The sequence below is a fragment of the Cladophialophora psammophila genome, assembly GCF_000585535.1.
Source record: "Cladophialophora psammophila CBS 110553 chromosome Unknown aczJe-supercont1.13, whole genome shotgun sequence".
Taxonomy (NCBI): domain Eukaryota; kingdom Fungi; phylum Ascomycota; class Eurotiomycetes; order Chaetothyriales; family Herpotrichiellaceae; genus Cladophialophora; species Cladophialophora psammophila.
Genome location: NW_006912934.1, coordinates 864717 through 878210, shown reverse-complemented (window position 1 = coordinate 878210; position 13494 = coordinate 864717). Strand labels below are relative to the sequence as shown.

The 13494-nt window shown below is 52.1% G+C and overlaps 6 protein-coding genes across 6 annotated transcripts; 2 read left to right on the top strand and 4 right to left on the bottom strand.

Moving 5' to 3' along the window:
• Positions 1 to 1279: 1279 nt before the first annotated feature.
• A1O5_08437 (DnaJ like subfamily C member 9) lies at positions 1280 to 2230 on the bottom strand (the record flags this gene model as incomplete). The annotated part of the gene is made up of 1 exon (XM_007749019.1): positions 1280 to 2230. The coding sequence occupies one exon, from the start codon at positions 2228 to 2230 to the stop codon at positions 1280 to 1282; it is 951 nt and encodes a 316-aa protein (XP_007747209.1).
• A 478-nt stretch (positions 2231 to 2708) lies between these two features.
• On the top strand, positions 2709 to 3289 carry A1O5_08436 (uncharacterized protein; the record flags this gene model as incomplete). Its single annotated transcript, XM_007749018.1, has 2 exons — positions 2709 to 2968; positions 3028 to 3289. 2 exons carry the CDS (start codon positions 2709 to 2711, stop codon positions 3287 to 3289), a joined length of 522 nt encoding a protein of 173 aa, XP_007747208.1.
• A 95-nt stretch (positions 3290 to 3384) lies between these two features.
• On the bottom strand, positions 3385 to 4995 carry A1O5_08435 (uncharacterized protein; the record flags this gene model as incomplete). The annotated part of the gene is made up of 1 exon (XM_007749017.1): positions 3385 to 4995. One exon carries the CDS (start codon positions 4993 to 4995, stop codon positions 3385 to 3387), a length of 1611 nt encoding a protein of 536 aa, XP_007747207.1.
• A 1784-nt stretch (positions 4996 to 6779) lies between these two features.
• A1O5_08434 (uncharacterized protein) lies at positions 6780 to 7454 on the bottom strand (the record flags this gene model as incomplete). The annotated part of the gene is made up of 1 exon (XM_007749016.1): positions 6780 to 7454. One exon carries the CDS (start codon positions 7452 to 7454, stop codon positions 6780 to 6782), a length of 675 nt encoding a protein of 224 aa, XP_007747206.1.
• A 1242-nt stretch (positions 7455 to 8696) lies between these two features.
• A1O5_08433 (uncharacterized protein) lies at positions 8697 to 10772 on the top strand (the record flags this gene model as incomplete). Its single annotated transcript, XM_007749015.1, has 2 exons — positions 8697 to 10469; positions 10518 to 10772. 2 exons carry the CDS (start codon positions 8697 to 8699, stop codon positions 10770 to 10772), a joined length of 2028 nt encoding a protein of 675 aa, XP_007747205.1.
• Positions 10773 to 11999: 1227 nt separating this feature from the next.
• Positions 12000 to 12830, bottom strand: A1O5_08432 (uncharacterized protein; the record flags this gene model as incomplete). Its single annotated transcript, XM_007749014.1, has 1 exon — positions 12000 to 12830. One exon carries the CDS (start codon positions 12828 to 12830, stop codon positions 12000 to 12002), a length of 831 nt encoding a protein of 276 aa, XP_007747204.1.
• Between the last annotated feature and the right edge of the window lie 664 nt (positions 12831 to 13494).

The following is a 13494-nucleotide window of genomic DNA, read 5'->3' as shown; positions in this document are numbered from 1 at the left end:
TGTTCAAGCAGCGATTCACGAGGGTCGAGGGGGCCCAGGGGGCCCAGGGTGCCCGGGGCGTCTTTGGATTCACCAAACGTTGGCCTGCTCGTACCACTTTCACTCCATCAATCCCTGATTGTCAACTCAATTTCTCCCCAATCACTTGTACCGAGTTTCTTTCTATTTTTCTCGTTCGGATACCCTTTTTACCGTGAAGGTGTCATTCATTTCCATGGGCGCACTCACTCAACAGTCAGATGATGGCTCGGCCCTTGGGAAAACGGGCGTGGTGTGGGCGTTCCATAGGCGAGCCCGAGCTTCTGGTCCATTGGCGATTTCATGACGATTTTTTGACCAGGGCTTTGACACGGCTCATCTGGTGGTGCTTATCGTGTGTTTTCCATCTTTGGTTCCCTCCCATCCCTCCCTGACCAGTCTCAGGGAAAACATCCGCAAAGCCGAGTACGCCTCGTCTTGTTTTCCCTTCTCTCTCCGACACGGCTTCTTGCGTCTCGCGTTCCCTACACAATTGTGACTGAGATAATGATTCGGCAGCGTGATTCGCATCCGAGTCCCGGCTATCTCCAACCGAACATGTCGCCCCTTTCGAAGGAGCGCTCTTTAGTACTCGGTATTTAACAGGCCTTTATGTCCGTGCCATCTTCTTGGGGTCTTCCTGGGTTCTTCTAGTGGCTTGTCTCAATTCTGCCACATGCTGAGCGACAAGGGATGCCCCGGTTCGGCCATTAAGCGTGTGCATATAGTAATCAGAAATATGGACTGTGATACTCAAAATAAGTTTCCGCATTTTTGATATTACTTGCATGGTGCCTGTGCACATGTTGATGCACCTGGTCAGCAACCAAGTACTGGATAGGCGCTCTTAAACTACCTAGGTATGGATAATTTTCTGCACCTCATCAGCAACCGGGTCCATTTCCCGGTAAATGTCTGTGCAGCAGAGGCACCGTTTACGAGTTGAGGATGCAGTTGAGGATGACCAGAGTTTGGTTGGTTACGCAAATCTTCAACTCAAGTTGGTTGTGCGCCGATGCTGCTGTAAAGTCAAGCATCATTCGAGTGCAAAGAGAGCTGTCTGTCTCCAAGAATTCCAGTGTCCCGTCTGCGAAAACCGAGCCCATACATCCGAGGGGAGCACTGTCATTCAGTCCATGTCGTCGTGAGCAAAAGCAAGTAAATGTTTCCCCCTGACCATCCAGACGCCATGCTCAAGCACCCATTCTGCAAAAAGCAACTGTGGCCCTGCCAAACGCAAATAAGTACTCCGGAGACCAGATCAAGCCTTGACGCCTTTCTTCCCTTTCTTTGCATTTTTCTGAAACAACTCCTCTGGCGGTTCTGCCGTGGCCTTGCGCTTGCCCTTCTTCGTGCCGCCACCGTACTTTGCCTCCAGGTCGTCAAAGAAATTCTGTGCCCTGTTTTGCTGACGCTGTTGAATCAAGGCCTTGAGGGCGTCATTGTCGCCTTCTCCTGCCTTCGATTTTTTTTTGCTAGAGCCTTTCTTGCCGAAGATTCTATCTTCGAGCCCCAGCTCCTGGGCTAGTTCTCTCGCCTCCGCTTCTTCTTGCTTTGCATTTGCCTTCCTCCGCTGCCGACTTTTCTTGTCTTCCTTAGTGTAACGATTGTACGCCTCCACCTCGCCCTGGGCAATAGCCTCATCAATGATCTTTCTGAACCGGTCCTCATCTGCCATAACCTCACTGCACATGACCATCTCGAAGACCACGTCCATATCACCCTCGCTCTGCGTATATGCCGCTAAGACATCATCTCTCTCCTCTCCACTGCCCTGGTATTCCTTCTTTACCTGTTCAATCATCTCTTCTGTCACCATGTTCTCAGCCTGTTCGCGAAAGAAATCCACCCAGTTGAAATCATCATCGTCAATGGTTGCACTCTCCGCGGTGTTGCCTGTAGCGTCGTAGCGTTTGCGTCGGCGCTCGTCGCTAAGGATGGCATAAGCAAATGCGATTTCCTGAAATGCTTTATGTGCACTTTCGCGATTCTCAGGGGAAGCTTTGTCTGGGTGGTGTTTGAGAGCGAGTTTGCGATAAGAAGATTTGATTTCATCGGGGGTGGCAGTCTCGGAGACGTCCAGAACAGCGTAGGGATCGATGAGGGGAGGGTCGCCGACAGCGAGATCCTCTCGTCCTTCTGGGTGCTTTTCGCTACCATTGGACGCAGAATCTTCAGCGCGTTGAGGCTTAGATTTCGATTTCTGAGGCATGATGAGGAGAGGCAGCGGCTGAGCACGAAGTTTTCGAGAGAGGGTGTAGGTAGAATGATGTAGACTAAGACGCACGGTGATGGAAAGATCTTATCTACAAGAAAGAAAAAAGGAAAGAAATTTAAGGCTTCAGCGATGCGAAGTGAAGTGAAAAGAAGTTGGATTGAAGGACAGATCAGGTCAAGGCTGTCGAGGTCAAGTCAAGTAAAAGGAAAGGTCAACTCGGAGGACGCGTTGTGCACGGGGGGCGTGTTGCTGCGTGTTTTTCCACTCAGTTCAGATTTCCAGCGTCAACGTCATCGTTGAGCTTACTCGGTATTCCTTCCTTGTCCTTCCCACTACTCGGCCCGTCTCTCTCACATCGCTACTTCCCCGACATCACCCAACCTATTTCGGCATCCCGTGTAAACAAACATGCACCCTCACCACCACCACCACCACCACCACCACCACTAAAGCACCTCTTCAGCCCATCACTATGGATCCAAATGCCGTGACTCATGATCCAAATCCATTCGGACCTCAGCCGAATTTAATTGTTCTCGCCGACAGCATTCAAGCTACAGCAAATGAAGCTAAAAACCTCCAAAATCTTCCCGTCTTCAGAGATGGCAATGCTATCATAGGTGCGATCCAAAATCTCGGTCAACAATTCAACACTCAATTCAACACTCTCAATCGACGATTCGATCAGTTTGAGATTAAGCTAGATGGACTTCAGACGCAGATGCGAGCTAGGTATGCGTCGTTATTAATTATTCTAGTTTTATTTTGTTCTGATTTAACTCATTTTATAGTGCAATCAACAATTTGGCTCGAATTCAGAATTCGCACCTTTCAACCTCAGCCTCTCCCATCACACCACTCGTCAATATCTCGACCGCTGCTGAAGTTCCGGGTTTCCCTGCTACGTCAAGACACATTGCTCGGATGGAGGAGCCCGAATTGGATGCTATTCTACAAGCTTTGGGTTTAGCACCTGCTACAGGAAGTGTGGCGGCGAAGAGAAGACAGTTAAGGGGATTGGTTGGTCTGGCGGAACGACTAGAAAATGCATAAATGGAACATGCACTGATGGATTATTGTTAACGGCTTATGTATGAATTACGAATTGATGTCGGTGAACGTTAAACCCGCTACAATTCCTTCTCCAGTCAAACCAATTTAGCAACAGCCTCCCAAACGATTCTGAACTTCTGCTCGTCCCGTCTCCCAATGTGCACGCACCGTTTCAGTGTCCCGTCGAAGTCATCCCAACTCTTACAGCCTCGCGCTCGGCAGGCGTCTGCAAGCTGGGTTACAACCCATTCCTCACACAGACTCACCCAGCTAGCCACCGCATGAACCCACAAGTGCAGCGCTGGCACCGCATCCCAGCTGCTCGGCTGCACAAACGACAACTCGTTGCGAAGTTGCACGACCAGCGCAGGGAACTGGGACCAATGTAGGGCATGTCCGCGGATGTGATGATGGACATACATCAACGCAGCATAGGCCACTGTCCGCCACATGGGGTCGTTGCCGCCCTGGAGATCCGTGTACACGTGCTCCTGAATGGTCGTTATCCGTGTCGCCAGACACAGCCGGCGCTCAAAGCGGAAAAGGTTGTCATGTCGTAGTGTCCTTTCCGCAGTTGACAGCGTCTGCAGAGGTCGTGCTTGAACATCGTTGCACACAATTTGGATCTCGCGCAAAAGTGTTGTGATTTCTTTTGCCAGATCTCCTGCAAAGCGTGCCTGCAGTGGTTCAAGGTGTGTCACTGGGTCGTCGGCTATGGGGGCGTATACAAATTTCCACGCCTCATCCCAACGTGGCAGAAGCGCGAAGCGCAGATTGCCCCCGAAAAGTTCAACAAAGAAGAGGTCGTTCCAGGTTATGATCCGTTGCAGGAGGACTCCCACCGTTCCCATCCGGGTGAGGCCCTCGAGGCCTCCTCGAAGTTTAACCAAGGCTTCAAGACCAGCCATATGCTTTGCAGCCTCGTCCCGATTCAGGAATTGCATCGACACATTTATAAACATGGATACTGCGGCAAGGGTCTCATCTGTGACAGGAGCTTGAGACACCAAGTGCGCATTGATCATCTGGATAGCCGCAATCTTATGTTCCAGAATCCGGGAGTTCTGATAGAGAAAGACTTCTTGGTTGACGCCTGTCAGTTTGCCGTGCCAATGCATGCCCCAGGAATACAAGTTTGTGTGAAGGAGCATCGGCGAGTTAGTGACGAAGGGCACCCATTGAGATTGCCCGTTGACTGGGCACCAGGGGATGCGATCGTAGTTGAGCCAGCGTGTAATCAGTGTTTCGTCCCAGGGTTGGACTTCAATCGGCAGAGCAGAGAAAACGTCCATGAGACTGCTGCCTCGTGGTTGCCGGGGAATTGCGGGCGGATCATAGTGGATGAATTGAGAATAGGCCGCGCTGTCTGACATTGTAGAAGCCAGTGCTTGCTGGGACGATTGACTAGAATCATTAGATGATGGCAACTCAGTCGCTGCAGCTTTTGGTTTCCTCTTTGGCTGACTCTCTTTCTTCCGAACCACCATTCGCTCGCGCATCACCAATGGCTGCACAGCTGATTCCGGGCATGGGAATCCTGGCACTGGCTCTTTTGGGGCTAGGGCATAAGTGGTGGGCGTCGACATCTTCCACTGCACGCTTCGTTGTTGGGCGGTCTTTCGCTGGTAATCGTGCATCACATGCGCTTTAGCCGAAGCTCGAAGCTCAGGTTGAATTCTTGCTCTTGCTCCAGGCTCAGCCGACATTGGGATGAACATGAAGTTGGGAGATGGCTCCTTTACCACCTTGCTCTTCGCCACGCTCTCGCAAAGTTGTTTGTGCTCGGTATTCTCAGACCGTGGAATCTTGGAAAGCCTTACCGGGCTCAATGGCGGTATGCTGCTTTGATGTCGTCCATGCCGCTGCTCGAACGGCGGGCAGCCTAGAGGTAATTGAATCATTCTGTGCAAAGCCCAGAGTCTAGTCGACAGATTCTGTCAAAGTCAGGAGGATGATACTGATATTACTAGCAGTAAGGCAGGCCTGTATGGTTAACTTGTATCAGGAAACACGTGAGAAGAAAACTATAGCCGTAGGAGGACTTATATGCACAAATATTTCTGCATTGTAAACCACAAGTCCGTCAAACACCAACTGCAGGCTCAAGGAGCGGATGCATTAGAGAAATAGCTTCGTCGACCCCTCTCTCTATGGAACCATATGTAGACGGAAAGGCTGCTCCGCCTTCCGGATGTGGATGGTGTTCCCTTTGTCAGCGTACTGAGGCCAAGACGCGCAAAAGGTGCCAGTGTGTCAAATTTGACCGATTAGCGGGCAATTGTAGTGGTCCAAGCAGTGAGAGGATGAGGCCAAGATCACACAAGCTCGACGGAATACGAGCTCTAGGTTATAAATCCTCGATTGAGAGCAGTCGGACCATGTGCCATGCTCAGAAATGATAGAGATGGGTTGAGGAGAGGAGAAACAAATGACCAATCGTGGGTTCTCAACGATGGTGTTGGGTTGCAGAGGTGCATCATTTGGCGTTCTGAGGCATTCTCCTGCGAGCCGTTGTTCTTGGTTTTCTCTAGAGCCATGGCGACATAGCAAACCGTGAAGACGGGAAGGAGAGTGGATGGCAAAGCCTGAGCAAGAAGTTGGACTGTGCAGGAACAAATTGGTCAAGTTACTCTATTTTGAAATAGAGCACATTCCATTTCTAGAAATCCTACTTCGTACTAATGAGGTACCTATTAGGAGATACCCTTCCCTCGGAGATTCTGTCCGACCGCTACCCATGCACTGAGTAATCGGAGCCAAGGCGCCAACGGCTCAACGGTGAAGTGGTGAGAGTACATAGGTACGAGCAAGTACGAGGTAATTATCTGGTACCATGACAAGGTTATTTGCAGAAGTTGCAGAGGCATCGATGACTTTGCGGGAGAGACATGTACATACGTCGGTGTTTGAGAGACGATGCAGCGCAACAAGGGGGGGTGTCTGCCTAACTTCCCAGTGAAGCCTCCCTGCCACCGGCGCAATATTCAATATAGTATCCTGTCTCGTTGAAATTTCAATATCCAAAGGATTACTGAATTAGTCTTGGAAAGATATCTCCATCTAGCATCTCATTACGCCAGAGTCTCAAGCGCTCATTAAGCGACGCAAGGCCTCATCCTGGAAGCCTTTCTCCAGGATAGTGACTTCGGCTGGATTCGTCGGCCTGTTGACCACTTGCTGTCCATTGAACACGCTGGCACCGGTAGAACAGTTTCTGTAGAGATTTAGCAGTCTGCGCATCCGCTGGAAATCCAAAACCCTCCCTCTCTGACGGAATCGCTGCTCTATAGGGCATTCTTGCGACACGTCCGCAGTCTCTGGTTCCCCTTTTCGGAAGGGGGATATGCTGGAGTCCCCCAATTCAGGAGAACCATTTGATAGGTTCTAGATTTGTCCATCAGCTGCGACCGAAAGCGGCTATTCAAAAAAAATCCCTTTCGAGGCCACTTCTGGCCAGCGGCAGAAATTTCGACCAGTTATGCACCAGCCCTTATCCCAGCAGGTTGCCCACGAGCACAAACAAAGTAGCCATGAAGTGTGCAAACGTCGAGATAGGACTCGACCTGGGAACACCGCTGGAACCAACCAAGACCCCAGAGACAGTGGAATATGCGCTGGCAACACCAGAAGTAACCGTGGAGAATGCTCCACTCACCACTGAAGTAAAGGTGGAATAGACACCGCCCACTCCAGAGGTCACGGTTGAGCACACACCGCCACCGCATGGCCCGCCATAGATCGTGGTGATGGTGACAACGCTGTTGGGGGTAGTAATGACAGTAACACCGCTGTTAGGAACGGTGGTGATGATGATAATACCTCCGCCAGTAACAACAGTAGTCGAGGGCGGGGAGGCAGGAGTTGGCGTTATAGTGATAGTAGAGGGATGTAGTGTAGTTGTTTGAAGGGTGGGCGTTGGTTGAGGGGTCGGGGGATAATAAGAAGAGCCATCGCAGACTTGACCAGCCGGGCAGCAACCTGGTTCGCCATTGCGGTTTTGCCAATAACAAACATTGGGATAAGGACAGCAGATTTGTTCGAATGTGCTGTCGCCTGCGCAATATGGATTTTGATCAGTCCCACAGGAATTCTGAGCCACGGCAGAGTGCAGCCCCAGGACGGAGAGGAGGGTCACAATGGCCGTGAACAGGTAGGGACCGCCCATCCCGGCGCCGTGCAAGATCTGGAGAGGGGAGGGCGAGGAGGGTCAGCCATGATGGAAAATGGGAAGGCTGGGAATATTTGTAGCATTCTCGGACGCGCATGGAAGGGGGAAGCTGCAAGAAGCTGGCATAAATCGGAGCTAAAGCAGTACTCGGTAGGTCAGCAGCTGCCTCACGTTTTTCTCAGGCTCCGGAGTTTATTCAAGGCGTTCCTCGACATCAGGCTTGACGCCTTGGAGGACCTTTAAGCTTGGACTCGGTTACCAGAAGAAGTTGGCATTGAGGATGAAGGGGCCAATGGTGGTTGCGAAGAGGGTTGCCGTGTGCAAGCTACGGAGCGGGAGGTGCAGGAAGCCACAAGCATTATGACGGAAGGTTTGCTAAAGGGGGCAAGAGGGGGATGGATTGGCACTTAATATTTCTTTGGGGGAGGGGTTGGGGGCGTTGGGGGTTTGCTAGGGCAGGCTCTGGCTCGGACTAGTGGGCTCCCTCGGCAAGTGGCATGCATGACATGCTGCGGACTGGCAGAAACGGGTGCTGGGCGTCCAGGCCACTATCCCCTTCCTTGAATACCCAGTACGAGGATAGGTATGGCCGAGTACCGAGTAGGGCTCAGTAGGCTGCCCACAGCTGTGGGAGCTTAGCACCAGGCCGCTAGGGGGCTCTGAAAGAGAGCCCTTATCGATAAAACAAGGCCGCACGAGCCCCAGACGTCACGCACACGTCCCCACCAACTGCGTCCTCCCTTGGGACACGCACCATTGCAACTCAACAGGGCGGCGTTGTTGTGGTCGACAATGTCCTTGCCAACCCACTTCTGACAATATCCCAGATGTGCTCGGCCATGGTTGTATATGCACGCGACTGTTCGCATACGAGCCTGGTTAACGCCATCTCCTCGCTCGCTGATGCCCCGTCTGCCTCGAAACCTCCCAATTTGGCTGCTTGACTCCTGGGCAGAGGCTGTGCTTGCTTGGTCATTGGTCGCCAGAGATTTGTCCCGCCTGCGGCCAAGAGTGTCAATCCCACTGTCACTGGCAAGCGCGGGCGATCCATGCAGTCCATTTGATCTGCCATCTGCCATCTGCCACAGAACCACGAACCAACTTGCTGTCCACTGTTCCCGGCATCGCTTCATGAGGCATAGGTATACATACGGCATCTGTTCTGTCCCTGTTGTAAGTCAGTGATATTGCTCCAATCTCTCTATCTCCACTCAAAGTTTCTTTCACCGCCGTGACACTATGAATCGGCCGCCTTCGAGGTCGCGAGCTCCGATGAGCATGGAGGCCTTGCTTGATGAAGAAAACAGAGAAGTTCTAGCTGCCCTCGATCGAAAACGACCCTCCAGTCCCATTCCCAGGTTCAAACCCCCGAGAACCGCCACTCCCCCGCCCGTCCGCAGCATGCTCGACGTCGATTCCCCCATTCCTCGACATGGCTCCATAGCGGGCATCGGTGTTGGAGTGACGAGTCCCAATTCATCCAGAAAGCCGGCCAAAGAACTCGATCCTTCAGATCCCAGCAGCTGGACCTCTCCTCATTCCAGCAAACCGAGCTCTCCCGTCCTCACAAAGACCTCTCCAGTGATCACGAGACAGCGAAACTCATCAGAGACTGAACGCCCAGTAGGGTTGCCCAAGATACAAACAGACGAGAAGCGCGGTTTTGAACAAAACTATCAGTTCGATATCTCCTCAATACCTTCAAGCTCGCCCGCGTCACGCTCTCCTCCAAATACCAAGAGACCACGTGAAGGTTCTGGTTCCGCCATGGCTGCGGCTCTGTCAGGGGATCTCACTTCCTTACACGTAGGCGTCCCTGGAGGAGGCCATGGAAGACATAATTCTACCGTGGCCGCGGGTGCTAGTTCGAGGTCTCCATCCTCGCGCATCCGGAAGCCTGAACCTTCAAGACCAGGATTTCTCAGTCCCACCTGCCCATCTGGCCCCTTGACGACGATATCCGGAACTGTGGTGGATGAGCAGGCGCATCTTCGATTGTCGTCGAGCAGCTTCTCGACTACGACCGATGACTCGGAAGAAGGACTTGATCGTATCAACAAAGACAGCGTTGCCGGCGAGGAGGATGCTGTGGATGACAGTGATGAGGATGTCATGTCTCCAAGTAGTGATGAGGACGAGACTAGGGGTCGGTCGGAGAGACGAAAATTGTCAGCAAACCACGAACCAGCCGATGCAAAATCTCCCGACACAAATGGCGCTTCGTCACCTGAGGATCTCAAGAGGACCTCGCACTCTAAGCAATTTGTCAGGTCGTTGCTTGAACCATCCATTTCCATTACCAGTCCAACGGGGGAAAATGTCACAGACAAGAAAGGAGGCTCAAGTACACCTATCAGACGGTCATCTGTAACGTCGGTTGAGGATGACGATGAGGAAAATGCAGCTATCAGAAAGGCCAAAACTTTGGCGTTGAACATATCACCACTTGACTCCGCAGTGGCTGACCGTCATGTACGAATCATCTTGCGAGGCAACTGGGCCCATTTCTACCAGGAATCAGAAGCCGGCAAAAGGACGGCAAGACTCTACCTCCTTTGCAGCGATCAAAGTGTCGAAGCAAGCTACGCTATGGAATGGGTCGTCGGCACCATGATGAGGGACGGTGACACTCTCCTGGCCATCTACGCGATGGAAGATGAGAACGCCGGGAAGACCACCGAAGCCGAAAAAGACGTCTTGACAGCTGAAGGGAACAAGGCTGGAAAGGACGCTTCCGACGTCATGCACACTCTCACCCGCCAGACAACACAGGGAGGTGGCACAAGTTTCGGGCTAGGAAAGGAATCCCAATACGTCCCAGCAACTGAAATAGAGAGCCTGACTGGTAGTGTCGATGCGAGAAAGGTCTCTAAGAAAGAAATGGAGCGTCTCAAGGCCGTTGAGAGCCTGACCCAGGACTTTGTCAAGTTGGTTCGCAAGACACCACTGCAAGTGAGGTGTATGGTCGAAGTCATTCATTGCAAGAGTCCGAAACATTTGATTCTTGGAGCGGTATGTTGGCCTAGTTTGTCCGCGTGATCATGCCTGACCTTCTTCCAGATTGACGAACTCGAACCAACCCTCTGCGTCGTGGGCACACGTGGCCGCAGTTCTCTCAAAGGCGTCCTCCTCGGCTCTTTCTCCAACTATCTTGTCACCAAATCATCGGTGCCTGTCATGGTTGCACGAAAGAGGATGAAGAAACCGCATTCAAATATCCGCATCAGCAGTTCTAAAATACGTTTGTCCAACAACTTGACCGCCAGCCATTTGCCCACCAAACGACGAACCTTGACACAGGCGAGAATTGATTAGCGGTCAAGAAACCTCGGAAAGAAAGCAGCCGAGTCACAAGCAAAAAAGAAGTACAAAAGTCGCAAGTTGACGTGGCAGGAAAAAGAAACCAAGCTGGAAAAGCAGCAGGGCAGAATTGATTAGCAATCAGAAAAGGAGAATCAGAAACGGCATTGGGAGGCGAAACAAGCCAATTGGGAAAAAGAGAGGCAGAAGTATAGCGGCCGGAACGGAAAGGAAACGGAAGTGGCCGACGATGTCGAAGATTCTTGTGGACAGGAAATGAAAACAGAGCAAGCAGAACGCACCAGTGCTGATCCACTACTCCCGGACGTGTCTATCGAAAGCAAGCGAGGAGAAACGAGCCCTGCACACTATTTGCGCCGGACATTGTCTGTTGCAAACCTCATCAGCCCGCTCTTCCTATCTCGCCCTGACACCTAACGGCCAATGGAACGGGACGAGAGATGCAAGTGGTGGCATTCTTAGCATGCAGGTTCTTGTACGAGCATCAACAGGCGCAGAAGAGATCAGCCAGTCGGCTAGACAAGCCAACCATAAGTCAAGCATTCAAAGATATCGTGATAGGGAGCACCGGCACCAGAATGGCACAAAGGAGCATATAGTATACCCAGTATTTACGGTCGAAGACTGGAAACGCTGAATGTGAAAGACACGATTGTTCGATGGTCGACAGCCGATAGTGTGTATTCGTCGCTGTTTTGCGAAACGAATCAATTTGCGAAGCTTCTTCGCCTTCTTCGTCTTGTCTTTCAGACTAGAGGTCCAGGTACTATAATGCTGCACGTGCCACGAAGTAAGCATAACAGCATAGCAAAGCAGAGGAGAGCAAAGTAGAGTAATCAATGGGTGATAAATGTACATGTTCAATCCGGCGACTTTGGCCGTTCAACTATTCCAAGTCTGCCCTAGGTATCTTTCTATTATCTGTGTGTTCCGCACGGTAGCTACCGTATGTAGTGTAGGGCATCTCTACTGTCCGTACCCTCGACATGAGTAGGAATCGGAATAGGATATTCGCGGCGGCTGGCTGGCTCTCTCGTTCCAAGGTCGCTGGACGAATTGGATCGACAGACGGACAGACTGCCTCACTGGCTAGATTGCCAGCGTCTCACAATACATACGAGCCCAAGGTCGTCGTCTCGCTCAGTTGTTCGAATTTCTTCCGTTTGGAAGCGAGAGGGAACGCGGGTAGAAGAGTGGGAGGGTGAGAGTGCCCATCCATTCTCACCGCGGGACATCGACCTCCATCATCCTCTTCTTCGGATTCCGCGGCAATGCTTCCTGCCGCTTCCTCTCCTCGGGGGAGATATCGTCGACGTTCGTCTCCCGCGCATTGCTATCCTTCTTCGCCTGGGCTTCCTTATCTTCGGAATATGCCCCTCCTTTCACATGTCCCTCCTTGGCCACTTTGAGAATCTCATCTTCCATGCCCCGCACGTACTCCCATGGAACGCCCGCCTCGTCCAACATCCTCAGACTCTGCGAGTCCTGCACGAACGTGCCGGGCTCCCGGGCGCCGAAGACGACTTTCCTGATCCCCCAGCCTGCGGGATGATGATTGCCGCTGCTGCCGCTGCTGCCGCCCTTTCGCGTCGAAATGATCCGTTGCACGCACGGCGTGTTCCCACTGAGCCGCTTCCCGCAGGGCTCCAGCGTCGTGTACAGGTACACGTTCTTCTCTGGCGTGAGGACAGCCCGGCCCAATTGCTCCAGGTCTGATGACGGTGAGGAGGAGGGAGATACAGAGATACCGTATTTCTGCACAAGCTTCGTCAAGGCATTCTGCTCCGCGTGCGTGTTCCCTTCAATTTCCAACGTGTACCCCGTCGACAACACCTCGCCTTCAACTTCCTCCTTCCCCCCTCCCCCTCCTACTCCAGAGGACGTTATTGTGGAAGGACCGTCGGAGGTGGTGGGAGGAGAAGTAGGGAAGGCCACGATTACGCATCCGACGCGGAAATTCGTGGGCTTTGGCGGCGACCGGCGCGCAAGGGACAAGGCATGCCGGAGGTAGTGTAGATGCGTGGACTGCGAGGGTTCAGAGGCGCTGGACATCTCCGCCTGATTTGTGTGCGTGATAAGTCAAATAAATCTCGCATGTACCGGTCAAGTCTTAATCGTTGTTTGCGTCACTTGCTTTCAGTCCGGGGCAACTAACTATGTCGCTACTTACAGCCGGCCGTGAGCGCACTGGGAAAAGAAACTAAGATCCTGCCGAGTGTTTGGATGTAAAAGGATGGTTGGTTGATTTCTCATCTGTCCGCGCTCTTGGCCCCGTGTATTCATCCAGTCGAATTTGATCTGTGCTGATCCTGGTCCAGAGAGGGTGGAGGGGAGAATATTGCTGTTTGTGTGTTTTGTTTGTTTGTACTGGGTACTCGCACGCGAAACGATGAAGAATCGAAATTGACTTGCCGATTGATGGGCCTCCGTCATGGCTCACGGCGAATGGGGGGGAACGGACAAGGCTGAAAGGCTGAGATACGGCCCCGCATCAACAAGGCTGAATAGCATTTGATATCCGGAAATCGGTCAAGCAAATAAAGCCCTGGATCTTGATCGCAAAGGTATGTTTAACAAGTAGGTATATCCTTTTCATGCATTTGCTCTCCCTGTTAATTTCTTGCAGAAAAGAGTGGTATCATCCTTCCCTATGAACTCAAACGCCGCCCGTATGGCTCCTTTCCATTTTCCCTGACGCTTTTTCCATCCACCCTTC